At 43.7% G+C, this 23,469-nt stretch overlaps 1 protein-coding gene across 1 annotated transcript in view; it reads left to right on the top strand.

The window, feature by feature from the left end:
- The window catches only part of PDE6C (phosphodiesterase 6C), a 55,338-nt gene continuing 31,869 nt past the window's right edge, over positions 1 to 23,469 (top strand). The window contains exons 1-10 of the mRNA XM_019035646.4: positions 1 to 480; positions 7,911 to 8,063; positions 8,170 to 8,259; positions 9,211 to 9,351; positions 12,828 to 12,902; positions 13,893 to 13,957; positions 14,059 to 14,125; positions 16,522 to 16,569; positions 22,008 to 22,157; positions 22,743 to 22,886. Coding sequence (XP_018891191.3) covers positions 1 to 480; positions 7,911 to 8,063; positions 8,170 to 8,259; positions 9,211 to 9,351; positions 12,828 to 12,902; positions 13,893 to 13,957; positions 14,059 to 14,125; positions 16,522 to 16,569; positions 22,008 to 22,157; positions 22,743 to 22,886 — 1,413 coding nt within the window. The remainder of the gene's footprint in view (positions 481 to 7,910; positions 8,064 to 8,169; positions 8,260 to 9,210; positions 9,352 to 12,827; positions 12,903 to 13,892; positions 13,958 to 14,058; positions 14,126 to 16,521; positions 16,570 to 22,007; positions 22,158 to 22,742; positions 22,887 to 23,469) is intronic.

Below are 23,469 nucleotides of genomic sequence, written 5' to 3' on the forward strand. Positions count from 1 at the left end.
ATGGGTGAGATCAACCAAGATGCCGTGGAAAAATACCTGGAGGAGAACCCTCAGTTTGCCAAGGAGTACTTTGACAGGAAGTTGCGGGTGGAGGTGCTGGGAGAAATCTTCAAGAACAGCCAGGTGCCAGTCCAGTCCAGCATGTCCTTCTCTGAGCTGACCCAGGTGGAGGAGTCAACCCTGTGCTTGGAGCTGCTGTGGACCGTGCAGGAGGAGGGGGGCACCCCAGAGCAGGGGGTTCACAGGGCCCTGCAGAGGCTGGCCCACCTGCTCCAGGCTGACCGCTGCAGCATGTTCCTGTGCCGGTCCCGGAACGGCATACCTGAGGTGGCCTCTAGGTTGCTGGATGTCACCCCCACCTCCAAGTTTGAGGACAACCTGGTGGGCCCTGACAAAGAAGTTGTGTTTCCATTGGACATTGGGATAGTGGGTTGGGCTGCTCACACGAAGAAAACTCATAATGTCCCAGATGTGAAAAAGGTAGGTGGCCTTATGACAGTGGGGCAGAGGTCTTGGCAGGGTCAGGGAGGAACAAATGGGAAAGAGAGATAGTGCTATCCTTGTGGCATTAGTTTGGCAATAACCGGGGGAATGTGGGTGGCAGGGAAGAGGATCACCCAGGCCTAGTGTTGCCAAATTTAGCAAATGAAATTTCAAGTTGCCCAGTTGAACTTGAATTTCAGATAAACAGTGAATTATTATTTTCTGAAGTATAAGTATGTCCCATGTAAAGTTTGGCATTTTATCAGGTGGTCCTACCTGGACCTGGTGCATTCCACACACCCTCCCTTACGCCTCCTCCAGTGCTCTGGGGGACTTTCCTTCTCAGCAACACCAGCAAAACAAACTACCCCACTAGGGAGATGGGCCAACGTGCCCAGATGCCAAGACTTGTGAACTGCTCCCCATGCCTCTCATTCACAGTCCTTTGAAAACATTCAGGTTTTTTGGATGGATTTGCTAGTAAATCAATTCTTTCATCTATCGACCAAATGTGCAAAAAGAAAAAATGATGCCATTTGAAAGTTCAGATGTTCAAATTTGGAATTCATTACATATGTGAATTTAGGTGATGGTTAAGTGCAATTGACCACTCCCACTGCTCCATAACCCAGATCTTTCAAGAATGAATTCCAATCATGTAAGCGGGACATTTGGACCCTCTTGAAGACCAACAGCATACTGCACAAATACAAGGCATTGAGATGCCCCTTATAGAAATAGAAAAACTTTATTCTTACCATTAGAGTACATGTTCATTTTTAAACAATTATAAGATACAAATAAACCAGAGGAGGAAATGCTAATCACCCATCATCCCTCCCCTCAGCAATAATCAAGGGTACCAGCTTGGAGATTCTCCTGGCAGCTCCTTCTCTACACATGTGGTCCATTATTACAGTTTACCATTAACAAAAAGGGAAAAGTGGATTATGATGGAACAGAGTTGAATGGGAACAACTTGTGAAATGCTTTCTGTGCAGGGGTGAATAGGGCAGCTGGAGAGGCAGGAGGATAATCTCCTAAATGCCTCCTGAAGCTGATTATAGGGGGAGGGTCACATGGACCCAAGAGGTGTGGAAGTCATCAAACACGAGCGACTCTCTGCAAACAACCACAGAACACCGCTCAGGTGCAAGGGTTACCATGGGACCTGGTAGGGCTTCAGTCCTGAATAATTCCTCCTTTCAGTAAGTTTAAGCTGGGTTAAGTTTGCTTTTGAGCCTGACTGCAGCTGCTTCAAGTGTCTAAATGGATGCTCATCCTTAGGGCAAAGTTCTCTAGACAACCAACTGGAAGGCAATGCTGCACATCCTGAGGTTTTTCTCATGGGAATACGCTCCTTGAGGGTCCCCAATTGAGCCCATCCCTGCTAGCACATCAAACTTGAAAAAGTGACATTCAGCAATTTTTTGAAAGGCTTTTAAAGAAGAGATGGGTAAAATGATTTCTGCTGTTATACTTTGATGAGCCCAGTTCTCTGTGGTGAGAAGGAAATAAGAGCCTGGAGCTGCTTGGAGGTGGTTTTGGTCTGCGGCTGTCCATGGTGAGCATCACGGCATGGACGGAGCACTTCATCTGGGAGTGGGGAGTCTCTCCTCTCTTCTCTGGAGGACTCCTGGCTGTTCTGGGTGGGACACAGAGAAACGTGTGTTGAAGACAGATACGGTTCTGTGCTCCCGAGAAAGACAGAGACCTCATTGGTTCTTCATTTCAACTGCTTCTTCACATTTTTTTCTCTCTAGAGTGGGGATTTCCAACTCTGGCTGTACATTAAAACCATATTAAGCTGTGTGCAGTGGCTCACGCCTGTAATCCCAGCACTTTGGGAGGCCAAGGAGGGTGGATGGCTTAAGCCCAGGAGTTCGAGACCAGGCTGGCCAACATGGGAAACCCCCGTCTCTACCAAAAATACAAAAATAAGCCAGGCATGGTGGTGTGTGCCTGGAGTCCCAGCTACTTGGAAGGTTGAGATGGGAGGATAGCCTGAGCCTGGGAGGCCAAGGCTGCAGTGAGCTGTGTTCACACACTGCACTCCAGCTTAGGTGACAGAATGAAACCCTGTCTCAAAAAATAAACACAATCCACAAAACCATATTGGTGGCTTTATTGTTACAGCGGACTCTCAAAGATTAGAATTCAGGCATTAGTATTTTTATTTTATTATTTATTTATTTTTGAGACAGTCTTGCTCCATCACCCAGGCTGGAGTGCGATGACGCTATCTTGGCTCACTGCAACCTCTGCCTCCCAGGTTCAAGCAATTATCCTGCCTCAGCATCCTGAGTAGCTGGGACTACAGAGGTGCACCACTATGCCTGGCTAATTTTTGTATTTTTAGTAGAAATGGGGTTTCACCATGTTGGCCAGGCTGGTACTGAACTCCTGACCTCAGGTGATCCACCCGTCTCGGACTTTCAAAGTGCTGGGATTACAGGCGTGAGCCACTGCACCTGGCCCAGGCATTGGTATTTTTAAAAAGCTCCCCCAGCTACTTCTAATATGCAGCCAATGTTGAAAACCACTGGTCTCTTGGGTAAGCAGATACAGGAGGAGGAAGTGAATTTCAAATCAACTGTGGAATATTAGAGATGGAAGGGGCTTATGAAGTCTTTAGCCCAACTCTGTCCTATGGAGGACAGGAAGTTGAGGCCATAGGAGTTGTATCTCCGCCCCGGTCCATGGTGTGTGTCTGTGGATGAGAAGGGTTGGAACGGAGGTGGCTGAGTATGTGTCCAGTGCTGTTTGCCTACCTTACACCCCTGCAGTTTCACGTGCTTTAGCCGCTGCAGTAAGATTTGCAACGGGAAAGGAAGTAGAAACCAATGTTTCAAATGAAATGTCTGATTAATTCTTCCTCTTTTCATTGCACTTGACAATTTAAACAACGTTCTCTGATAAGGATCATATTTTTTATTTCCAGCCTGTGTAGTAGGAATCGTTCAAAGTTAGGTAGACAGGAAGTGGCAGATCTGGGGCAATAACTCAGGTCTCGGAGGCCTCCCTCTTTCTACCATATCCCTGACCACACAGAACTTTCCTCTGGCTAGCAGTGTGGGCGCAGGTGAGGGAAAGACTTCTCACACCTAGACAAAGGTACAGAACTACATACTCCCAACCTTGGAGGGTCCATGAAGGTAACAGGGAAGCCACTAGTATAGGGAGAGGGCTGTGGCATCAGACAGACCTGGGTGAAGATCCATGTCTGTGACTTAGTAACTGTGTGATGGAGTTTCTACCCCTAAGAAATGGAGATAAGCAAATGTACAGATTAAATGTATATAAAGGACCTGACTCATAGTAGATGCTCAATAAATGATAGCTGTGATAATATTGTCATTATGCCAGTAGGCGTTTAGGAGCTGGATATGGTTGGCCAAAAAAGGGTCAATGATTATTGGCTGTTTTAAAACAAGTTGAAGGCAGGAAGACTTTTTTTTTTTTTTTTTTGAGACGGAGTCTCGCTCTGTCACGAGGCTGGAGTGCAATTGCGCGATCTCGGCTCACTGCAACCTCTGCCTCCCAAGTTAGAGCCATTCTCCTGCCTCAGCCTCCCCAGTAGCTGGGATTACAGGCATGCACCACCATGCCCAGCTAATTTTTGTATTTTTAGTAGAGACAGGGTTTCACCATGTTGGCCAGGCTGGTCTTGAACTCCTGACCTCGTGATCTGCCCACATAGGCCTCCCAAAGTGCTGAGAGGAAGACTTTTAACAACAGGAAACTGAGAGATATCCTCTTTAAGTTGTTTTTTTCTCTATTCGGAAAGCTGTCCATAAACTATGGGTGATCCTGATTCTGACTGTGGTTTAAAAGTCCTCCTTCCTCTCTCTTCCTTTCCTCCTCTACTTCTGCTTTGGATCTCAGGGGTTAAGGGTGTTTAATCAGGATTTAGCAATACTGACATCTGATGAGGGATCAGGCCTCCTGTTGCTCTAAACAATGTTCTCCAGCTGCCTTCAAGGGCTTCTCTGAAGAACCATCAAGGGACACACGAAGGATTTATGCAAAGAAACTTCGCTAAGGATTTTTTGAGCTAGTGAAAATAAAACACAAAAACCCCTCCCCCATCCCCATCCTGTAACTTAATGGCTGGTTTATCTAGGGCTTTCAGATGCAATAATAAGCAAGTATCAAATTTTGAAACTTACAAGCCATTTTCTCAAAACAGTCCATTGAACTTAACATTTCCTTGTGTTTAGAATCTGGAATAAAATGGCATTAAGTTTGAAGCTGCAGAGTGAAATGTGTTTGCAAAGAAGTGCTGCCAGCTAAGCGTGGTGGCTTACACCTGTAATCTCAGCACTTTGGGAAGCTGAGGTGGGCGGATCACCTGAGGTCAGGAGTTTGTGATCAGCCTGGCCAACACGTCGAAAACCTGTCCCTACTAAAAATACAAAAATTAGCCAGGTGTGGTGGCAGGTGTCTGTAATCCCAGCTACTTGGGAGGCTGAGGCAGGAGAATTGCTTGAACCTGGAAGGTGAAGCCTGCAGTGATCAGAGATCACGCCATTGCACTCTAGCCTGGGCAACGAGAGCGAAACTCTGTCTCAAAAAAAAGAAAAAAAGAAGTCCTGGCTAACTTCACCCCATGGTGCACATTTCTGGTATTTCGATGATTCCTTTAGTGCCCAGGCTGTGTAAATGAAGGTGATGTGATCAGCATGGATAACAGGGTGGAAGGGAAACAATGGGAGCCGGCCTAGACAAGCAGTGGATTAAGAGAAAGAATCTAACAAAAACTGCAGACACTTTGGTCTGAGGGTGAAGATGCTATGGGGAAACAGAGAGAGGTAACAGATAAAATGGATAGAAAAGAAATGTGGTTCTTGGTGGCATGAGTGAGGGAGTGTGCTGGCCTTCTGGAGGAAGGGTGCTTTGCGGTATGGGAGGCCTACATCCAGCTACGGGCATCTGATTTCTTCAGTGATTTGAATTGGCTAGAAAAATTAAAACTAGACGCAAAATGGTAATTGCAAAAGAACTACTTCTCATTCAGGAAAGCCTAGAAAAGTACTAAGTTTCTCTTCCTAGTACTTACTGAATACTATGTGCCAGACACTCTTTTTTTTTCTAAGTGCTCAGCCTATACTATGTTATTCTATCTTCACATCAGGAATTCTAGGCAGTAGATGGAAGCATTACCCCTATTTTCAGATTACAAAACGAGGACACAGAAGGTAAGTAACATGCCCAGGACCATACAGCTAGTACACTGGGGCCCAGTTTCAGCCAAGAAAGTCTGACTCCAATACCTTCCTTGCCTTTATGCAATGCTGATGCCTCAAGAGTTGGTTTGTGTGTTTCCACTTTGGGAAAGGTATAGAAGAGATCTGGAGTGAGGGGCTGCCTTTATCCCCTTTACATCACATATTTCCTCTGAGAGCGGTACCATTTCTGGTGATCCTCTGCAGGAGTGATTCCCCATTGGGTTGAGCCTAAGAATTACCTGGGCCACGTAAAAGTGCAGGTTCCACTGTAGGAGATTAGGATTCAGTGCATCTGCTGCATCAATCTGCAGGTGATTCTGAGGCATATCTCAGGACTGCTAATCTCATTTGAGCTCTGTGAGTTCTATTGGCCAACCAGCCCTTGTTCCCTGGTGGAAACTCTGGCCTGGAAATGACACACCCAGAAAATTCTCACATTTTTTTCTGTGGGAAACCAGACAGAATCCAGTCTGCAAGGTTTGTGCTGCTTTTAGAAGCACTGCCAACATAGGGAAATGAAAATAATACAACTGTGGGAGGAATACCTCACTAATTTTGGCCAACGAGTCTCAGAGTTAAGGCTGAAGTTCAGTTCTAATTGAAGAAGTCCTAGGTTCAAAGGGAAGAATGTCATGACCCAAGGAAGGCTGGGTCTAAACCCACCGTGAGTGGCTATTCTCTGAAATGATAGCTAATAAGATAATTGCCTTCCTTGACCTTTTTCTCAAGCCCTTCCATTTGTGTGCTTCTCCAGACTCATTACTCAGCCTCTGCTATGGCCAGTGGATTAGAATTATCTCTCGAGTCTACTCTATGAGGTCTGAATCTGGGAAGATCCACTTTCCTCTCTCCCAGAGAAAGAAAAAAAAATAGGAATGGAAGACATAAGCTTGGTAGAACATTAAAAACCTGATAAGCATCTGATGCTGGCAAGAGGGTAGTCCTTGGTCCTTTCACACAGGGTCAGTGGAAGTTAGAATGTGAACCTTTCTTTTTCTTTTTCTTTTTTTTTGAGACAGAGTTTTGCTCTTGTTGCCCAGGCTGGAGTACAATGGCGCGATCTCGGCTTACTGCAACCTCCGTCTCCCGGGTTCAAGCGACTCTCCTGCCTCAGCCTCCTGAGTAGTGGAGATTACAGGGGCGTGCCACCACGCTTGGCTAGTTTTTGTATTTTAGTAGAGACAGGGTTTCATCATGTTGGCCAGGCTGGTCTCGAACTCCTGACCTCAGGTGATCCACCTGCCTTGGCCTCCCAAAGTACCGGGATTACAGGCATGAACCACCCCGCCCAGCCTCAGAATGTGAACCTTTCGTCAAAGTAATCTATGTAAAGAAAAACTGTATGTTCCTGTGGATCCAGCAAAAGGGATTTCCTTTTTTGGGAATCTGTCACATAAAAATAAAAGCAAGAAAGATTAGTGCGTTATTGTTGGTAGTGGGGAAACTATACACAGGCAAAATCAGTAAAGGACAGTTGAGTGGATCGTAAAGCACCCAGGGTGGAGTAGTGTGCACAAATCTAAGAGGTGAGTTCCCATCTGTATGCATTGGTCTTCAGGGAAGTCCCTAAGACATTGTTAAGTGATGAAACTATTATAAGCAATTAGAAAAGGAAATTTTAGAAAAAATCGAAAACTCTTTGTTCAAGCATAGAGAAAGGCATAGGAGACACACCAGCTGTTAGCACGGATTTCTTCTAGTGGGCTAGATTGGAAGGAACTGGGGGCAATGATAATTTTTGCTTTATGTTATGACATATGGGTTGATGATTTCAAGTGCATGTTTTCCCTTTGTAATGAGAGAGAAGCGCTCTATGAACTGTGTCTGTATTCCTAGCTGTGCTCTCCTTCCCTGCATGTACTTGCTGTCTATTGTAACCTTGTGCCTTCCCCTCTCTTCCTCTTAGCACCTCACTTTCCACTTGGCTGTCTGAGCACCTCTTTTCTTCTGGCTCAACCTCAGCCTAACCTAAATAGGCCATAGCTCAGGTTGGCAGTGCTTATTCTGAAATGGGCAATTCCATTCTATGCAGTCGTAGGATGGCAGGTGGAGTGGGATTGTTTACTGGGGACCACTGTACTGGAGCCCTGGTTATCTGTTGGTAGCATTTAAATGAGAGAGAATGATCTGTCATCATCCCTAGATCTACCACTCTATGATTTTGTGCCACTTTGACAAATATGTGACTGTCTCTTTCAGAACAGCCATTTTTCTGACTTCATGGACAAGCAAACTGGGTATGTCACTAAGAACCTGCTGGCAACCCCGATCGTGGTGGGCAAGGAGGTTCTTGCTGTGATCATGGCAGTTAACAAAGTAAATGCATCTGAATTTTCCAAACAGGATGAAGAGGTAATGCTAACCCTGGGCATCTGGTTGGAGGCTCAGGAAATTTATTTGTTGTATAACCAAAGAAAAGATGTCACAACCATAACTTGTTATTCTCTGCCGTCTGTAGGTCTTTTCCAAATACCTCAACTTTGTGTCTATCATCCTAAGGCTTCATCACACCACCTACATGTACAATATTGAATCCCGAAGAAGCCAGGTAAAAGGAAGGCAGCATTAGTCATTCCATGCTGACCTATTCTGACAAAGCCGCCCAGAGACAACAAATTCAGACCCCTCCTATTCCTCCTGGGGGTTTAAGCCACATGGAGCAGATCCCCAAACTTCAGTCCCACGTGTCCTCTCATGATCTTCCTGCCACTCTCCCCACCCACACTCCCCTGCACCCCAAGCTCTCCAATTGTGTGCACAACTGGCTTGGCTTTCTTCAATCTAGATCCTGAGTGGACTTGGCATTTCTGTCTATGAGATGGTGATGACAATTATGGTACCTACTTCGGATGGTTGTTGTGACTATTAGCGATTAGCTCTCACATAAAGCTTGTAGAAATTCCTGGGTCATGGTAAACCTATTAATTTGAGGAGCATATTATTCCTAACTCCATGAGACAGAGGGATAAAGGGCACTATTAGTACCTAAGATACCTAGGTCTGGCCCACTCTCTGGACCTCAGTTTCCTCACCAGTACAATGCACGAGTAGAGGTTGAGAGGGAGGTCCCTTCCTGTTTGAACTCTCCAGGTAAGGTTACCTCCAACTAGCTCAGGATGCATGGAAGGAGGTATGTGGCTCTCTCCACATCAGGGCCAGCAGGAGCCAGTGGGCCACCAATACTGGATTCTCCGCCCAGGGACCATCCCTGCATCCCATTTCAGGGCACTTCCCCTTTGGAGCCAAAACATCTAGACACAGGAACCAATCATAGCTTCTCTCTCTCCATAGACCCGCAGCCTTGCAAAAGTCTACTCATCATCTCACCTAGAGGATCTGAGTAGTTTGTTGGATGTACACATGTTCAAAATCAGAATTGCACTTTCCAATGATATGCATTTATTTTATTTGATGCACCTCATGCTTTCTTGTGGTGAATGCTCTATCTCTCCATAGCATACTTTATTCTAACTGTTTTCTTTTTGATACCTACTTTCAGATCCTTATGTGGTCAGCCAATAAAGTATTTGAAGAACTCACAGATGTTGAGCGACAGTTTCACAAAGCACTCTACACGGTTAGAACATATCTGAACTGTGAACGATACTCCATTGGACTGCTGGACATGACCAAGGAGAAGGTTCTTATTATTCTACACATTTTGTCTCATCTAACATCGCCTATAAAACACACACCACAGGAAATGTGATCCTTAAAAAACAGATACACTATGTAAATAATTAGTCATGATTGATGACAAGAATAGAGGTAAAAGTGTGTGTCTTGGAGCAAAAAAGATGTAGGCTTGAATCTTGGTTTTTCCACTTCCTAGTAGTATGGGTTTTCAGCAAGTCTGTTTTTTTTTTTACATTAATTAATAGACAATTTTTAGAGTAGTATTGACAGAAAAATTGATTAGAAAGTACAGAGTTTCCTCTTCCCTCCCAGTCTCCTCTCCCAGTTTCCCTGTTATTAATATCTTGCATTAGTGTGGTGTGATGAATCAATATTGATATATTATTATTAACTAAAGTCCATAGTTTACATGAGGGTTCATCCTTTGTGCAGTTCTCTGGGTTTTGACAAATGTGTAATATCATATATCTGCTATTACAGTATCAGACAGACTAGTTTCAGTGCCTCAAAGCCCTCTGTGCTTCACATATTCAACCTTTCCTCACCCCTTCCAAACTTCTGGTAGCCACAGTTTTTTTTTACTGTTTCTATAGTTTTTGCCTTTTCCAGAACGCCATATAGTTGGAATCATACAGTATGTAGCTTTTTCAGAATGGCTTTTCACTTTGAAATATGCATTTAAGTTTCCTCCATGTCTTTTCATGACTCAATAGCTGATTTCTTTTTATCACTGAGTAATATTCCACTGTATGGCAGGTTTGTGTATCCAGTCACCTGTTGAAGGGTATCTTGGTTGCTTCTAATATTTAGTGATTGTGAATAAAGCTGCTATAACCATTGTAGGTAGGTTTATATGTGTCTACATGTTTTCAACTCAATTGGGTAAATACCAAATAGGGCAATTGCTGGATTATACTGTAAGACAAATTGATCTTTGTAAGAAACTGGCAGACTGTCTTCCAAAGTGACTTTACTGTTTTGCATGTCTACCAGATGCACTTTCTCACCAGCAGTTGTTAATGTCAGTATTTTGGGTATTAGCAGTCTGATGTTAGTATTTGGGGTATCAGTTGTGGTATCTCATTGTTGCTTTAATTTTCAATTCCCCAATGACATATGATGTTGAGCATCTTCTCATATGTTTACTTGCCATCTGTATATCTTCTTAGAGAGATAGCTGCTCAGATTTTTTGCCCACATTTTATTATGTTGTTTTCTTATCATTCAATTGTAAGAGTTATTTGTATATCATGGGTCCAAGTCCTTTACCAAATATGTGATTAGCAAATACTTTCTCCCAGTCTGTGGCTTATCTTTTCATTCTCTTAACAGTGTCTGCTGCAGAGCAGAAGGTTTTAATTTTAATGAAGTCCAATTTTTCTATATTTTTTCTTTCATGGATTGTGCTTTTGGTGTTGTATCTATGAAGCCTCATTAAACCCAAGTTCACCTAGATCTTCTATGTCATCTCCTAGAATTTTTATACTTTTGTGTTTTACATTTAGGTGTATAATCCATTTCGAGTTATTTTTTGTGAAAGGTACAAGTTCTGTTTCTAGATTCACTTTTTTTACATGTAGATGTTCAGTTGTGCCAACAAAATTTGTTGAAAAGACTATCCTTTGTTCATTGCCTTTGCACCTTTGTCCAAGTTAACTATGTTTGTGAGGGTCTATTTCTGGGTTCTCTATTTTGTTTCATTGATTCATTTGTCCATTCTTTCACTAATACCACACTGTCTTGATTATTGCAGCTTCATGGCAAATCTTAAGTCAGGTAGTGTCAGCTTTTTTATTTTGTTCTTCTTGTCAGCAAGTCTTTTAACCTACCTGATTCTTGGCTTCTTCATCTGTAAAATGAGGACATCTCTCTTAGCAATTGTGAGAATTAGAGATTTTATATATATTTTTTATATATATAAACACTATATGTACATAGTGTCTAGAATTTACATAGTAGGTGGATAATCAATATTATCTTTACCAACTTTAGGTTTTTGTATTCTAAAAAATTTAATTAAAGTAGAAATATTGAAACATGTAATATTATTCACAATATAATGCCCTTGTGTCATCTTCTTTAATTCTGTTGCTACCCTTCTAGTTCAAAATAACTAATGATACCATATTATTTATATATTTTTTCTTTTCTTTCCTTTCCTTTTTTTGAGACTCTGTCTTGGTCTGTCACCAGGCTGGAGTGCAGTGGCATGATCTTGGCTCACTGCAACCTCAGCCTCCCAGGTTCAAGCGACTCTCATGCCTCAGTAGCTGGGATTATAGGCCTGTACCACCACGTCCACTGATTTTCGGTATTTTAGTAGAGATAGGGTTTCGCCATGTTGGCGAGACTGGTCTCGAACTCCTGTCCTCAAGTGATCCGCTCGCCTTGGCCTCTCAAAGTGCTGGGATTACAGACATGAGCCACCGCACCTGGCCTTATTTATATTTCTTCATATTCATGTGATTGGAAGTTATTTTTTCAGAGTAATTGTTCTAAGTGGATAAACATAGGATGAAGCACTAGGAGAGCTGGGTTCTGATCTTGGTTCTGGGACTTTCTAGCTGAGTATGTTGGTTAGGATTCTTTTGGCTGTAAGAAACATCAGACACAGCCAAAAGCATCTCTAACAATATGATATTTATTCTCCCACTTAACAAGGTAGGGCAGCGCTAGTACTGGTTGATTCAGAGATCAGTGCAGTCATTAAAGTCCAGGTGCTTTCTCTTTCTTCCTGGCAAGGTCTCTGCTACCTGCAGCGTGTTGGTGAGGCCTCCTCTTGTGGTGGAAAGATGGCTGTTGCAGCTCAAATCATGGCACATAGACATGACACAACTGGGAGGCATTTTCTCCAAATGTCACTCTCATCAGCTTTTATCTGAGGAATACTTTTTGCCAGTAGTCCCTCAGCAGACTTCTCCCCCTTCTTCATTGTCCAGAGCTGGGCCACATACCTGCCCTTAAACTGATCTAGGCACCTCATGTAGACCACTCATGGGCTGTGGTCTGATGGAAAATTACCACCTGATACTCAAGTCGTATCAGGTTATGCTAGCAAGGAAAAGACAGAGAATGAATGTTGGGTAAAGCAACCAACATTTGGCCACTCTGTGTGACCTTGGCCAAGCCTCTTAATCAAACCAGATTTAGCTTAATTGTCTACGAAAGAATTGCTATACATTGAGTATTTTGAACTATGTGCCAGGGTAGATGTTACATATGTATTATTCATTTAATCCTCACAACAATTCTTTAGTACAAATTCTATTGTTATCCCTATTTTACAGATGTAAAAGGTTAAGTAACATGTTAACAGTCAAAAATTCCTAACCAGTATTGCTGGGAATTGTAGATCTTTCAGCACTAAAATTCCAGAATTACGTAGATTAGCATAAAATATACAAACACATAAAATTCATATAAGATATGGTAGGTCATGGAACAGTGTGTTTAATGATACTTAAATCTAATTGCCTCCAGGAATTCTACGATGAATGGCCAATCAAGCTTGGAGAAGTAGAGCCTTATAAAGGTCCAAAGACACCTGATGGCAGGGTACGTGCAAATGTCTTCCTTGATGCCATCTGTGCATGGTGTCAGGTGCTAAAATTAAGAGGCCACAGTGCATAGAGCACTGGCCTGGGAAGACCTGGAGTAGTAGAAACAGCACTAGACAAGGAGTTTGAGGTTCTAGTCCCAGCTATGCCCCAAGCTAGAGCTGATTGGCCCCTGCCTTAACTCCTTGTTGAACCTCTCCGTTTCCTTTTCTATAAAGCCAGGGCTTGGTAGACCAGTGGTTCTCAACAGGGAGGGATGCATCAGAGCCACCTGTACAACATTTTAAAGAAGTACCTGGGCCCTTCTTCAGATATGTGGGATTAGAATCTCTAAGGAAGGGTTGGGTTAGGTTTACTTTCCCCCTTGACTGCAAGCTTCATGAAGGCAGAAACCCCTGTGTCCATAGCACACAGGAAAGAGAAGGGGATGGACTGTGTCCAGGCCTCAGGTTCATCATCTGCCCCATGAAACAGAGAGAATAATTCTCTAGTCCCTTTCAGCTTTGGCAGTGTAACCTCCTGTTTCTGAGGCACTTGTTCAGATAAGTCACTGATGAAAGGAGGGTACGGGTCACTATATATAATGTAAAACTGACTACAGTTGAGAAATTATGTGATTTGTTCTAGTGAAGTTATTAATGTCAGGTATTTCTGGACAACAAAAGGGATCACTTGAAAATAAAAACAGACTATCTGATGATTTGGTAGCCAAAGATCCCCCCCACCCCAAAAGCTGTTTGGGGGCAATTCAACTTTTTAAAAACAAAATTTATTTTAGCCTGTTCATGTAGATAAACAGCCAATAATATTTCCGGTTTTATTATAAGTTTGTAGTCAGGATATAAGTAGTTTGATAATTTATGTTATAATATAATGTGGTTGGGAAATAAGGTTCTATTTGTAAGAGTTTTAAAGTACAAGTTCCCCAGTGAAAAATGATTTCTTTGGGAAATAACATTATTCCCATAATATCCTCTTTCTTTCTTAGGAAGTCAACTTTTATAAAATCATTGATTACATTTTACATGGAAAAGAAGAGATCAAAGTGATTCCGTGAGTATTGACAGGAAGTTGCTGCCACAGTTGCCGTTGTATTTTTGCACATATTGCATTTCTCTAAATTTCAATGATTTTTTTTTCTTCTCTTCCCCAAGGACGCCTCCTGCAGACCACTGGACACTCATTAGTGGGTTGCCAACATATGTTGCTGAAAATGGATTTGTAAGTTATTGAACAAATTCAAATTTTAAATAATATTGCAAGAAACTCTTATTAGCTAAGAGATAGATACAATTGTGAAAGCAAGAATGCATCCAATAAAAGCTAGATGGGCCAGGCACGGTGGCTCATGCCTGTAATCCCAGCACTTTGGGAGGCTGAGGCGGGTGAATCATCTGAGATCAGGAGTTCGAGACCAGCCTGACCAACATGGTGAAACCCCGTCTCTACTAAAAATACAAAATTAGCTGGGTGTGGTGGCACATGCCTGTAATGCCAGCTACTTGGGAGGCTGAGGCAAAAGAATTGCTTGAACCCAGGAGGTGGAGATTGCAGTGAGCCAAGATCGCGCCATTGCACTCCAGCCTGGGCAACAAAGTGAAACTCCACAAAAAAAAAAAAAAAAAAAAAAAAAAAAAAAAGCTAGATGATCACTTCCTTTGGCATAGGACAAAGGAGAGAAGAATCTTGACAGTCAAATGTAGGTTAACTGGAGACTTCTGAAGTCTACACAGAAATATTTAGTCAGCATGAGAAAGGTTCCTCCATCCCTCAATTTCTTATTCTGCAGCCACACACATTTCAGATATCCTTTGGAATCCAATGACTATGATTTAATGACTGGGTTTAATTCTATCTCAAGTACATCAGTCAATTTTTTAAAGCGTAAATGTGGGGGATGGAGTGGGGATGGTGTGGGATGTGGAACTTTTCAATATTGAGTTAAAAGCTTGGGCCTCTAAGGTCTTGACCCACCTGTAAATGTTCTTCTAACATTTAGAACATAATGTTCTTCAAAGAAAGGACTAAAACAGATAATTGCTGATGAAAAGTTCAGAAAAGAAGAATAGGCTGCTTTTTGTCTCTTCAAAAACACAGTTGAAGGGTGCTCAGCCCATCAAATGATGTAATTTATTCAAGTTAGATCATGAAATTAATGCATGGCATGAAACGTTGCTTAAATTCTTAGGCTATATATGCTTATAAAAACTTTGAAAGATTCTCGCATTTTCTGTGTAAGAGTACTACAAAAATAGTAGACATGGTTCATTCAATTATTCTCAGAAAGCACTTACCTTGGGGCCGAGAGGCAGGCAGAGTTTGGTGAGGTGGGGATTTAAGGAGGGAGCCCACTTAGATCTTGTTAGATTGTTAGTTTTTTAGGACTTTTGTGAGCAAGTCGTTAAACTGTTGGCAGCTTGAAATCTCCCATGGCAAGAGAATTGGGACCATGGAAATTGGCAACTGATACAAGCCAAGGATTTCCCCAATTCCCAGCCAGGAGAGCTGATTTCCCCAGCACCCATTCTGGAGCTCACAGTTCTAGTTCCATCCCATAGATTTAAACAAATCACTTAACCTCTTTAGGCTTCCATTTGTTCATTTTTTTTTTAAAGTATGAACTTAATTGCTAAGATCCCTTCTGGCTTTAAAATGCTATGATAGCTGGGTGTGGTGGCTCACGCCTGTAATCCTAGCACTTTGGGAGGCCAAGGCAGGTGGATTGCCTGAGGTCAAGAGTTCGAGACCAGCCTGGCCAACATGGTGAAACCTCGTCTTTACTAAAAATACAAAAATTAGCTGGGCTTGGTGGTGGGTGCCTGTAATCCCAGCTACTTGGGAGGCTGAGGCAGGAGAATTGTTTGAACCCAGGAGGTGGAGGTTGCAGCGAGCTGAGATCGCGCCATTGCACTCCAGCCTGGGAAACAGAGCAAAAACTTCATCTCATAAAATATAAAAAATAAAATCAAATAAAATGCTATGATTTTAATTATCTCTTGGAAAGACATGGTCTTTTATTAAGATCCATTTGTGATTATGACCCAAGGTACAGAAAACTTAAAATGGCCCAAAGTTGAGTGATTTCTTGTCCTTATAGATGTGAGCAATAGTCTGTGAATTCCACTAAGTAAAGTGATATCTCTCACTGAATCCTTACTTTGGTGTAACTAAAAACTTATCTGGCTGTTTCCTCCTGCCTCTTAACCATCATCTTCTAACCCAAATCTCACTTTAGGAAGAAGAAGAAGAAGAAGCAAAGCAATCCTAGCTTTGCTGCTCATACTGGCTGTAGCAGAGCTAGGATTTCTCAGCTTTCTCCTCCCCTTGGCCTGAGCAGCCTGTTGCTTTGAATTTGAAGGGGATTCCCTGGAGTCTGGGGGAATGGGAAGGGGCAGAGATGGTACCACATATCCTCCAGTGATTTAATTAGCAGCAGGGAAGCCATCTTGAATGAGTTGTTAGCAGCTGTGGCCTAGTTGAGGTCCATTTGCCCACAAGCAGTCAAGAGCCACGTAGGAAATCCTCACTCCCAATGCGTTCTTTCTTATTCTGCTTTGTGGATCAAGAGGGCTCCACTACACAATATTTCAGAACATTTGTCTCCTCTTGCCTTCCAGATCTGTAACATGATGAATGCCCCTGCGGATGAATACTTCACATTTCAGGTAACTGCACTCTGGGTCAGGCCTCACCTCTCGGGGCTGGGGTAGAGGGGTGGATGCTCTCGCCTCTCCTCCACCCCCAGAGTCCGCCTGATGCTCAGGTGTGGCCACAGGCACACACGGGTCCATCTCCCACTCACCCTGGCTGGGCCAGCAAGTAGCAGATTCTTCAGTGAAGGAAGAAAAGAAAGATAAGACAGAAGGCCAGGGAGGGGACCTGCCACTCCTCCATTTGCTCACACTCCTGGTCATTTAGGGCAGTGGTCCCCAACCTTTTTGGCACCAGGGACCGGTTTTGTGGAAGACAATTTTTCCACAGAATGAGGGTGGGGTGGGAGATGGTTTTGGGATGAAACTTCCACCTCAGATCATCAGACATTAGTTAGATTCTCATAAGGACGGCACAACCCAGATCCCTCACATGCGCAGTTCACAAGAGGGTTCACACTCCTATGAGAATCTGATGCTGCTGATGATCTGACAGGAGGTGGAGCTCAGACGGTCATGTGAGCAATGGGGAGTGACTGTAAATACAGATGAAGTGTTTAGTACCCACTGCTCTCCTCCTGCTGTACAACCTGCTGGTTCCTAACAGGCCATGGGCCAGTACTGGTTTGCAGTCCAGGGGTTGGGGACCCCTGATCTAAGGGCTCAACAGTTCCTGGCACAGTATTCATGCTCAATAAACGTTCTCTGCATGCATGAATGGCTGGCTACCTCCTACATCCTGAATCCTGCTCTCCTGGTGGTTTTCTCAGCAGCCCTTCCCTGCAGCTTATTGCAACTGTTCTCAGGAAAATCAACAATTCTGATTGAGCCTTTAGAGCTTCTCCTGCTGTTAGACTTGGTTGTATCCTTCCTTCTCCACTGTGCAGAGACCCACTGCCTGGGGAATCTGCCTCCACTCACCACCAGATGCTCCCAGGAATCAGCTTCTGTATGTGCTACTCTAGCTGACCCACTTCTCCCCATCAGGGCTTCCTGCTGGAACCTGGCTGCAGACCCGAGTTGATCCCTCCCTGCCCCCCGAGTTCATCCAGCCCACCAGAAGGGCCAGCCTGTCATCTTCACCACCCTGTCCCCAACTGTCACCCCCCACCTGTCATCTCTGCCACTCCCTTCTCTACCTGCCCATCCCTCCTCACCTGTCATCTCTGCCACCCACTCCCCACCTGTCACCTCCTCCCAACCTGACTGTTAGAGATAAACTGGCATTTGGCTCCACAGCCTCTTATTTTCTGCCTCTGGGCACTTGTTATTCTGTGTCCTGTATTTAAAAAAACATCCCCTTAGAGCCCTGATCTCAGTCACAAATAGAGACTGCCCTCCCCGGTGGGTACCGTTGGGGTCTGTTTTTCTGTCTCTCTCACATACAGAGCCCCATCTCTGCCTTTTAGGAAAAGCCAGCCTTCCCCAGGCTGCAGCGTGCCACCTTAGCGGCAGAACCACACCACACCTTGGGGAAAGCTGTACACACTTGCTTCGTTACGTGCATCTGCCTGCTCCTCCCTTTGCTGATTGACGTGGAAAACATGTAAACACCATATGGCTGCTCTAGCTCCTTCCTCCTTGCAATTGAAGCTTATTTGTGACCATGCTGTGCCCAGGCCTGACCCCTATATTTATGGCAGGTGGATGTCAGAATAGGATGCATGCCAGCAAAAGGGGGACAATGATTTTCTAGAGTCTGAACCTTAAGCAGTCATTGTCTAAACAGGGAGTGGGAATGGAGCTGGCCCAGGAGAACGCAGGCTGCTCTGAAATGTGAGGCCCTTTGCTTTCTCTCGTGCTCCACTGCAGCTACTGCTCTGATGTGCTCTCATGGCCTGGGCAGAGAGGAGGCCTGGGGCCTCCCTGGGGCCTTGGGGAGTCCCCAGTGTGGGATAAACCTCCAGGCTACAGGGATTTCCCAGTTCTCTGGGAAACATCATTGTGGTGCCCATGAAAATGTGCTTCTCAGATCTCCACCTGTGGGAAGTGTAGCCGTGCAATGGCTGCTGGCCTGAAATCCATGGTCACATCTGTGCTGAGGCCACACGCTCCACAGGCCACTCCCAATTGGTAACTAAGTGTGGCAGGGACAGTAAAGCAGGCCTGCTCCTGGAAGACAGCCAGATCCCCTGCCAGGCAGCTTGGGCCCTAGGAATGCCTAACAGCTCTGCAAACAGTTTCAGAACAGCACGGTGGTCTAAGGGGCTCCCCTCAACCTTCCATCCTTCCGTTTCTCCTTTGCAAAGGGTCGGGACTGCATCTCTGTCTGATGTCTCTCTCAGCACCCACAGCCTCCCTCCCCACTGCTCCTCAATGGCATCACCTGTGCATCATTCCGCACAGCGGACTAGGACGGGTGACCGCCCTCCCCAAACCACCACCCTCCTTTTGTGCTCCGTCTTCTGATTCTGTCTCTCCCTGCTCAGGCCCCACCCTGATTCTTACGATTCCTTTTTGCACCTGAGAAGTTTGATAGACAAGCCAATGATATAAAAAGAACTGCCATCAGAGCAAACCTGCAAAGGCAGTGGTTCTCACACTATGTTTCTTGGGGGCATAATGGATTCATTTCCTATTGCTGCTGTCACGAATTGCCACTGAGTGGTTTAAAACCACACGAAATGTATTATCTCACAGTTCGGGAGGTCAGAATTCCAAAATGAGTCTTCTTGGGCTAAAATCACGGCGCTGGTGGGACTCTTGCTTTCTGGAGGCTCTGGGGATAATTCATCTCCTTGCCTTTTCCAGCTTCTCAGGGCCGCCTGCCTTCCTTGCCTGGTGACCCTTCCCCTGGCAGAGCCAGCAGCACCATCACTCTGACCTTGCTTTTGTCATCATAGCTCCTTCTCCCATTCTGATTCTAACCTCTCTTCTACTTTTAAGGATCCTTGTAATTACATTGGGTCCACCTGGAACATCCAGGCTAATTTCCCCATCTTAAGGCCAGCTAATTAGCAACCATCATTCTATCTGCAACCTTAGTTCCCCTGTGTTGTGTGAGATAACATATTCACAGGTTCCAGAGATTAGGATATAGACATCTTTGGGGGCCATTGTTCTGCCTGCCATAGGGTTCCTCGAAGTGGACTAAGGGGTCTTCCTTTAACATCAATTAAAGTGGTCCTAATTCACAGGAGGAAAAGTGTATAGAATTTCCTCAGTTTTTTGTCCTACTAATTTTTCTTAAACCTTGGCTTCCTTCTGTCACTTGTCTGTCAGTAAGCTCTAACTAATGGCAAAGCACAAGAATATGAACTGGTAGCAAATGAATATTTCCTGAAACACTGAGAAGCAGTCAGCAAAGCTTATTTTGGGAGCTTTAACAAATACGCATGAAGTTCTTTCACACGCATGTGATATATTTTCTATTACTGATTTTGTCCTTGGTTCGTATGATGGTGTAAGTACATAAATACTTCTTATTGTTTTTCAAAGATGCAGGCTTTGCAAGCACTATGCACTGCATCCTTTTTCTAAAGCTTTGGCCGTCAGGAGACAGATGTTGAGGTTTGGTTCCTCTGCTTTTCATTCCATGTATAATGACTACATAGAGTAGTAACAAGTTACTTAGATTGAGCACTTATTACATGCTCAGTCTAAATGTTAAATTGTGGTTCAGGCTATAAGTGCAGTTGGAATTCCAAAACAGAAAAGTTCTTTATGAGTTAGAAAAATTAGAAAGGCTTCATGGGAGAGCCAAGACTTAACAGGGGCCTGTAAGGATGACTAAGTAAGCCAAGGGAAGTCTTCAAGAACAAATAATGTGGTGTGTTGAGTGCTTGTCTATCTTTGCCTTAGCTACATACTGTGCAAATGCTACATCATGGTTCTCAAACTTCAGAGGGCATCAGAATTACCTGGGAAGCTTATTGAAGATGCATGCCCAGGCTGGGCGTAGTGACTCACGCCTGTAATCCCAGCACTTTGGGAGGCTGAGGCGGGCGGATCACTTGAGGTCAGGAGTTCAAGATCAGCCTGGCCAACATGGTAAAACCTCATCTTTACTAAAAATACAAAAATTAGCCAGGCTTGGTGGGGCATGCTTGTAATCCCAGCTACTCGTGAGGCTGAGGCAGGAGAATCACTTGAACCTGGGAGGCAGAGGTTGCAGTGAGCCAAGATTGTGCTGTTGTACTCCAGCCTGGGTGACACAGTGAGACCCTGTCTCAAAAAAAAAAAAAAAAATTAAACAAACTAAAACAAATCTGTTACACATGGTCCTTGGACCACACTTTGAGAAACACTCCTAAACTTTTGTGCCTGCATCCCTCGACTAGACCCTAAGCGTCTTGAGGGCAAGGCCTGTGATTTATTCTTTGTACCTTCAGCAACTGCCCCAGTTCCTGGCATACCACAGAGGCTTGACAAATGTTTACTCAATTCAACACACCACAGAATGAAAGACTATCTTCATGGATCAGTCAGAAAAACAAAAACCACACTAGTATTTTAACGGGAGAATTTTATTTAAGGAATTAGCTAAACAGGTGTTAGAAGACAGAAAAAGTGTAAAGGGAACAGTGAGGTAACATAGTGGTAAGAAGCACTTCCCATCACTCGGGCTTGGGAAAGAAAGGGAAAAGGTTAGAATTGTCAGAAAACAGACACTTGGTTCTAGTTCACGCTATTGGATGTGCTAGAGTACATATAATGGCTGTATGGTCCTAGCCATGTTCTGACACAAAGTAGGAATTGCACATCTAACACCAAAAGATTACTCTTTCTTTTTTTTTGAGATGGAATTTCACTCTGCTGCCCAGGCTGGAGTGCAGTGGCACGGTCTTGGCTCACTGCAGCCTCTGCCTCCTGGGTTCAAGCAATTCTCCTGCCTCAGCCTCCCAAGTAGCTGGGATTACAGGTGCCCACCATCACGCCTGGCTAATTTTTGTATTTTTGGTAGAGATGGGGTTTCACCATGTTGACCAGGCTGGTCTCGAGCTCCTGACCTTAGGTGATCTGCCTCCCAAAGTGCTGGGATTACAGGCTCCAGCCACTGTGCCCAGCCTTTTTCTTTAAATTAAAAATAAACTAAGTGACAGGTGGTTGGGTGGTAGCTAGAAGGGAGGAGTACAGGACAGTCTTGTAGTGATGGAATAGTGTTGTATCTTGATTCTAATGGTGGTTGAAAATCTACACAAGGGATAAATTTGCATAAAACTATATGTATACACACACATATATGTGCAAAAGTAACTGCATACAAATCTTGGTAAAATCCAAATCAGCTCTGGATCATACAATGTCTGTTTTCTGGTTTCGATATTGTACTATAGTTACACAAGACAGTAGAAAATGTATTGTAGTTGTCTAACCATCATTACCATTGTGTGAAACTGGGTGAAGGGTACCTGAAATCTCTCTGTACATTTCTTTTGTAATATCCTGTGAATCTATGATTATTTCAAAACAAAAAGGCAAAAAAATAACTTGAGGTCCCTTCTCGTTTGTAGAAAGGACCTGTAGACGAAACTGGTTGGGTCATTAAGAATGTTTTGTCCCTGCCTATTGTCAACAAGAAAGAAGATATTGTGGGAGTGGCTACATTTTACAACAGGAAGGATGGAAAACCTTTCGATGAGCATGATGAATACATTACCGAGGCAAGTGCAATAATAAGATAATGGAAGTCAATGCAATTCACAAAATAAGAGAGGGCACGTAATTATTTGTTATTCTGGAATGATATTTTGAAGGGCCATTAAGACATGAGTCACACATAGCTGTAACCAATATGTTGTTATTTTGTCGTTTCTATTTCCTGACTTCTATAAACTGCAACATTTTCTACCAAAGTATAAAATTTTAGCTTAACCAAAATTTGGTATAATACTCAGAAAACAGGAAAGAGGATTTTCTTCTTCTTTCTCCCACTCCTCCTTCCTGTTCCCTCTCATTCTTATTCTTATTCTTACGCCCAGCCCCCTGCCTAATTTTTAGGTCCTGCTTGACTATACTGGTGTTGGTAACACCTCTTCTATTCATGGTGCATGGTACACTTTAAAAAGCAATAATTCAGCCAGTTTTATTGTCTGAAGCTGATTATTAGTATGTTTTTCTTAAATTAAAAGAAGGAATGGGGTGGTTGATGATGGAAGGGAGATGGATAGAAAAGCGTGCAGATTGTTGCCTCTAAACCAATTTTCCTTTCACTGAAGAGAATTAGAATCACCTTTTATCCGTTTCAGACTCTCACACAATTTCTTGGATGGTCTCTTTTAAATACTGACACCTACGATAAGATGAATAAGCTAGAAAACAGAAAGGACATTGCTCAGGAAATGCTCATGAACCAAACCAAAGCCACTCCTGAAGAAATTAAGTCCATTTTGGTAAGTGGGAAATTCAGTCCTGTGGACATAAGATGTTACCTAACCACATATTCTAGAAGTCATCTAATTACCCAGGGGTCTGACAAATGCAAATGGTTTACTCCTGAGCTGAGAGAGAGAGACAGGGAAGGAGGGGTTGGAAGAAGACATGGATGGCCCAGTGTACAGAGACCCTTACTGGAAGTACAGCTGCTTGGCTGGAATAGCACTTTGTTCAAAACAGCCCTGGGGCTATGGGAGCTATAGCAAGAAAAATATATATATATTTTAGGAAGGGAAATATATCAGTCAGCTATTGTCATATAATGCTGCATAACAACAACCCTAACTCCTCAGTGTGATGCAGTAATGAACCTCTATCTCTCACTCACATTTGTGGGTTGACCAGGCTTTGATTGACAGTGGCTGGACTTGGCTCCAAGCTGTGAATTTGGTTTGCTCTATGTGTCTCTCATCCTTCTTGGACCAGGAGCTACCTGATAGATGTCCTTCTCACAGAGATGACAGAAGTGCAAGAGAGCAAACCTAATTGTGCAGGCATACTTCAGGTTTTCGCTCACATCACATTCACCAAAATGCTCAT

Source organism: Gorilla gorilla, chromosome 8 (assembly GCF_029281585.2).
Source record: "Gorilla gorilla gorilla isolate KB3781 chromosome 8, NHGRI_mGorGor1-v2.1_pri, whole genome shotgun sequence".
Lineage (NCBI taxonomy): Eukaryota > Metazoa > Chordata > Mammalia > Primates > Hominidae > Gorilla > Gorilla gorilla.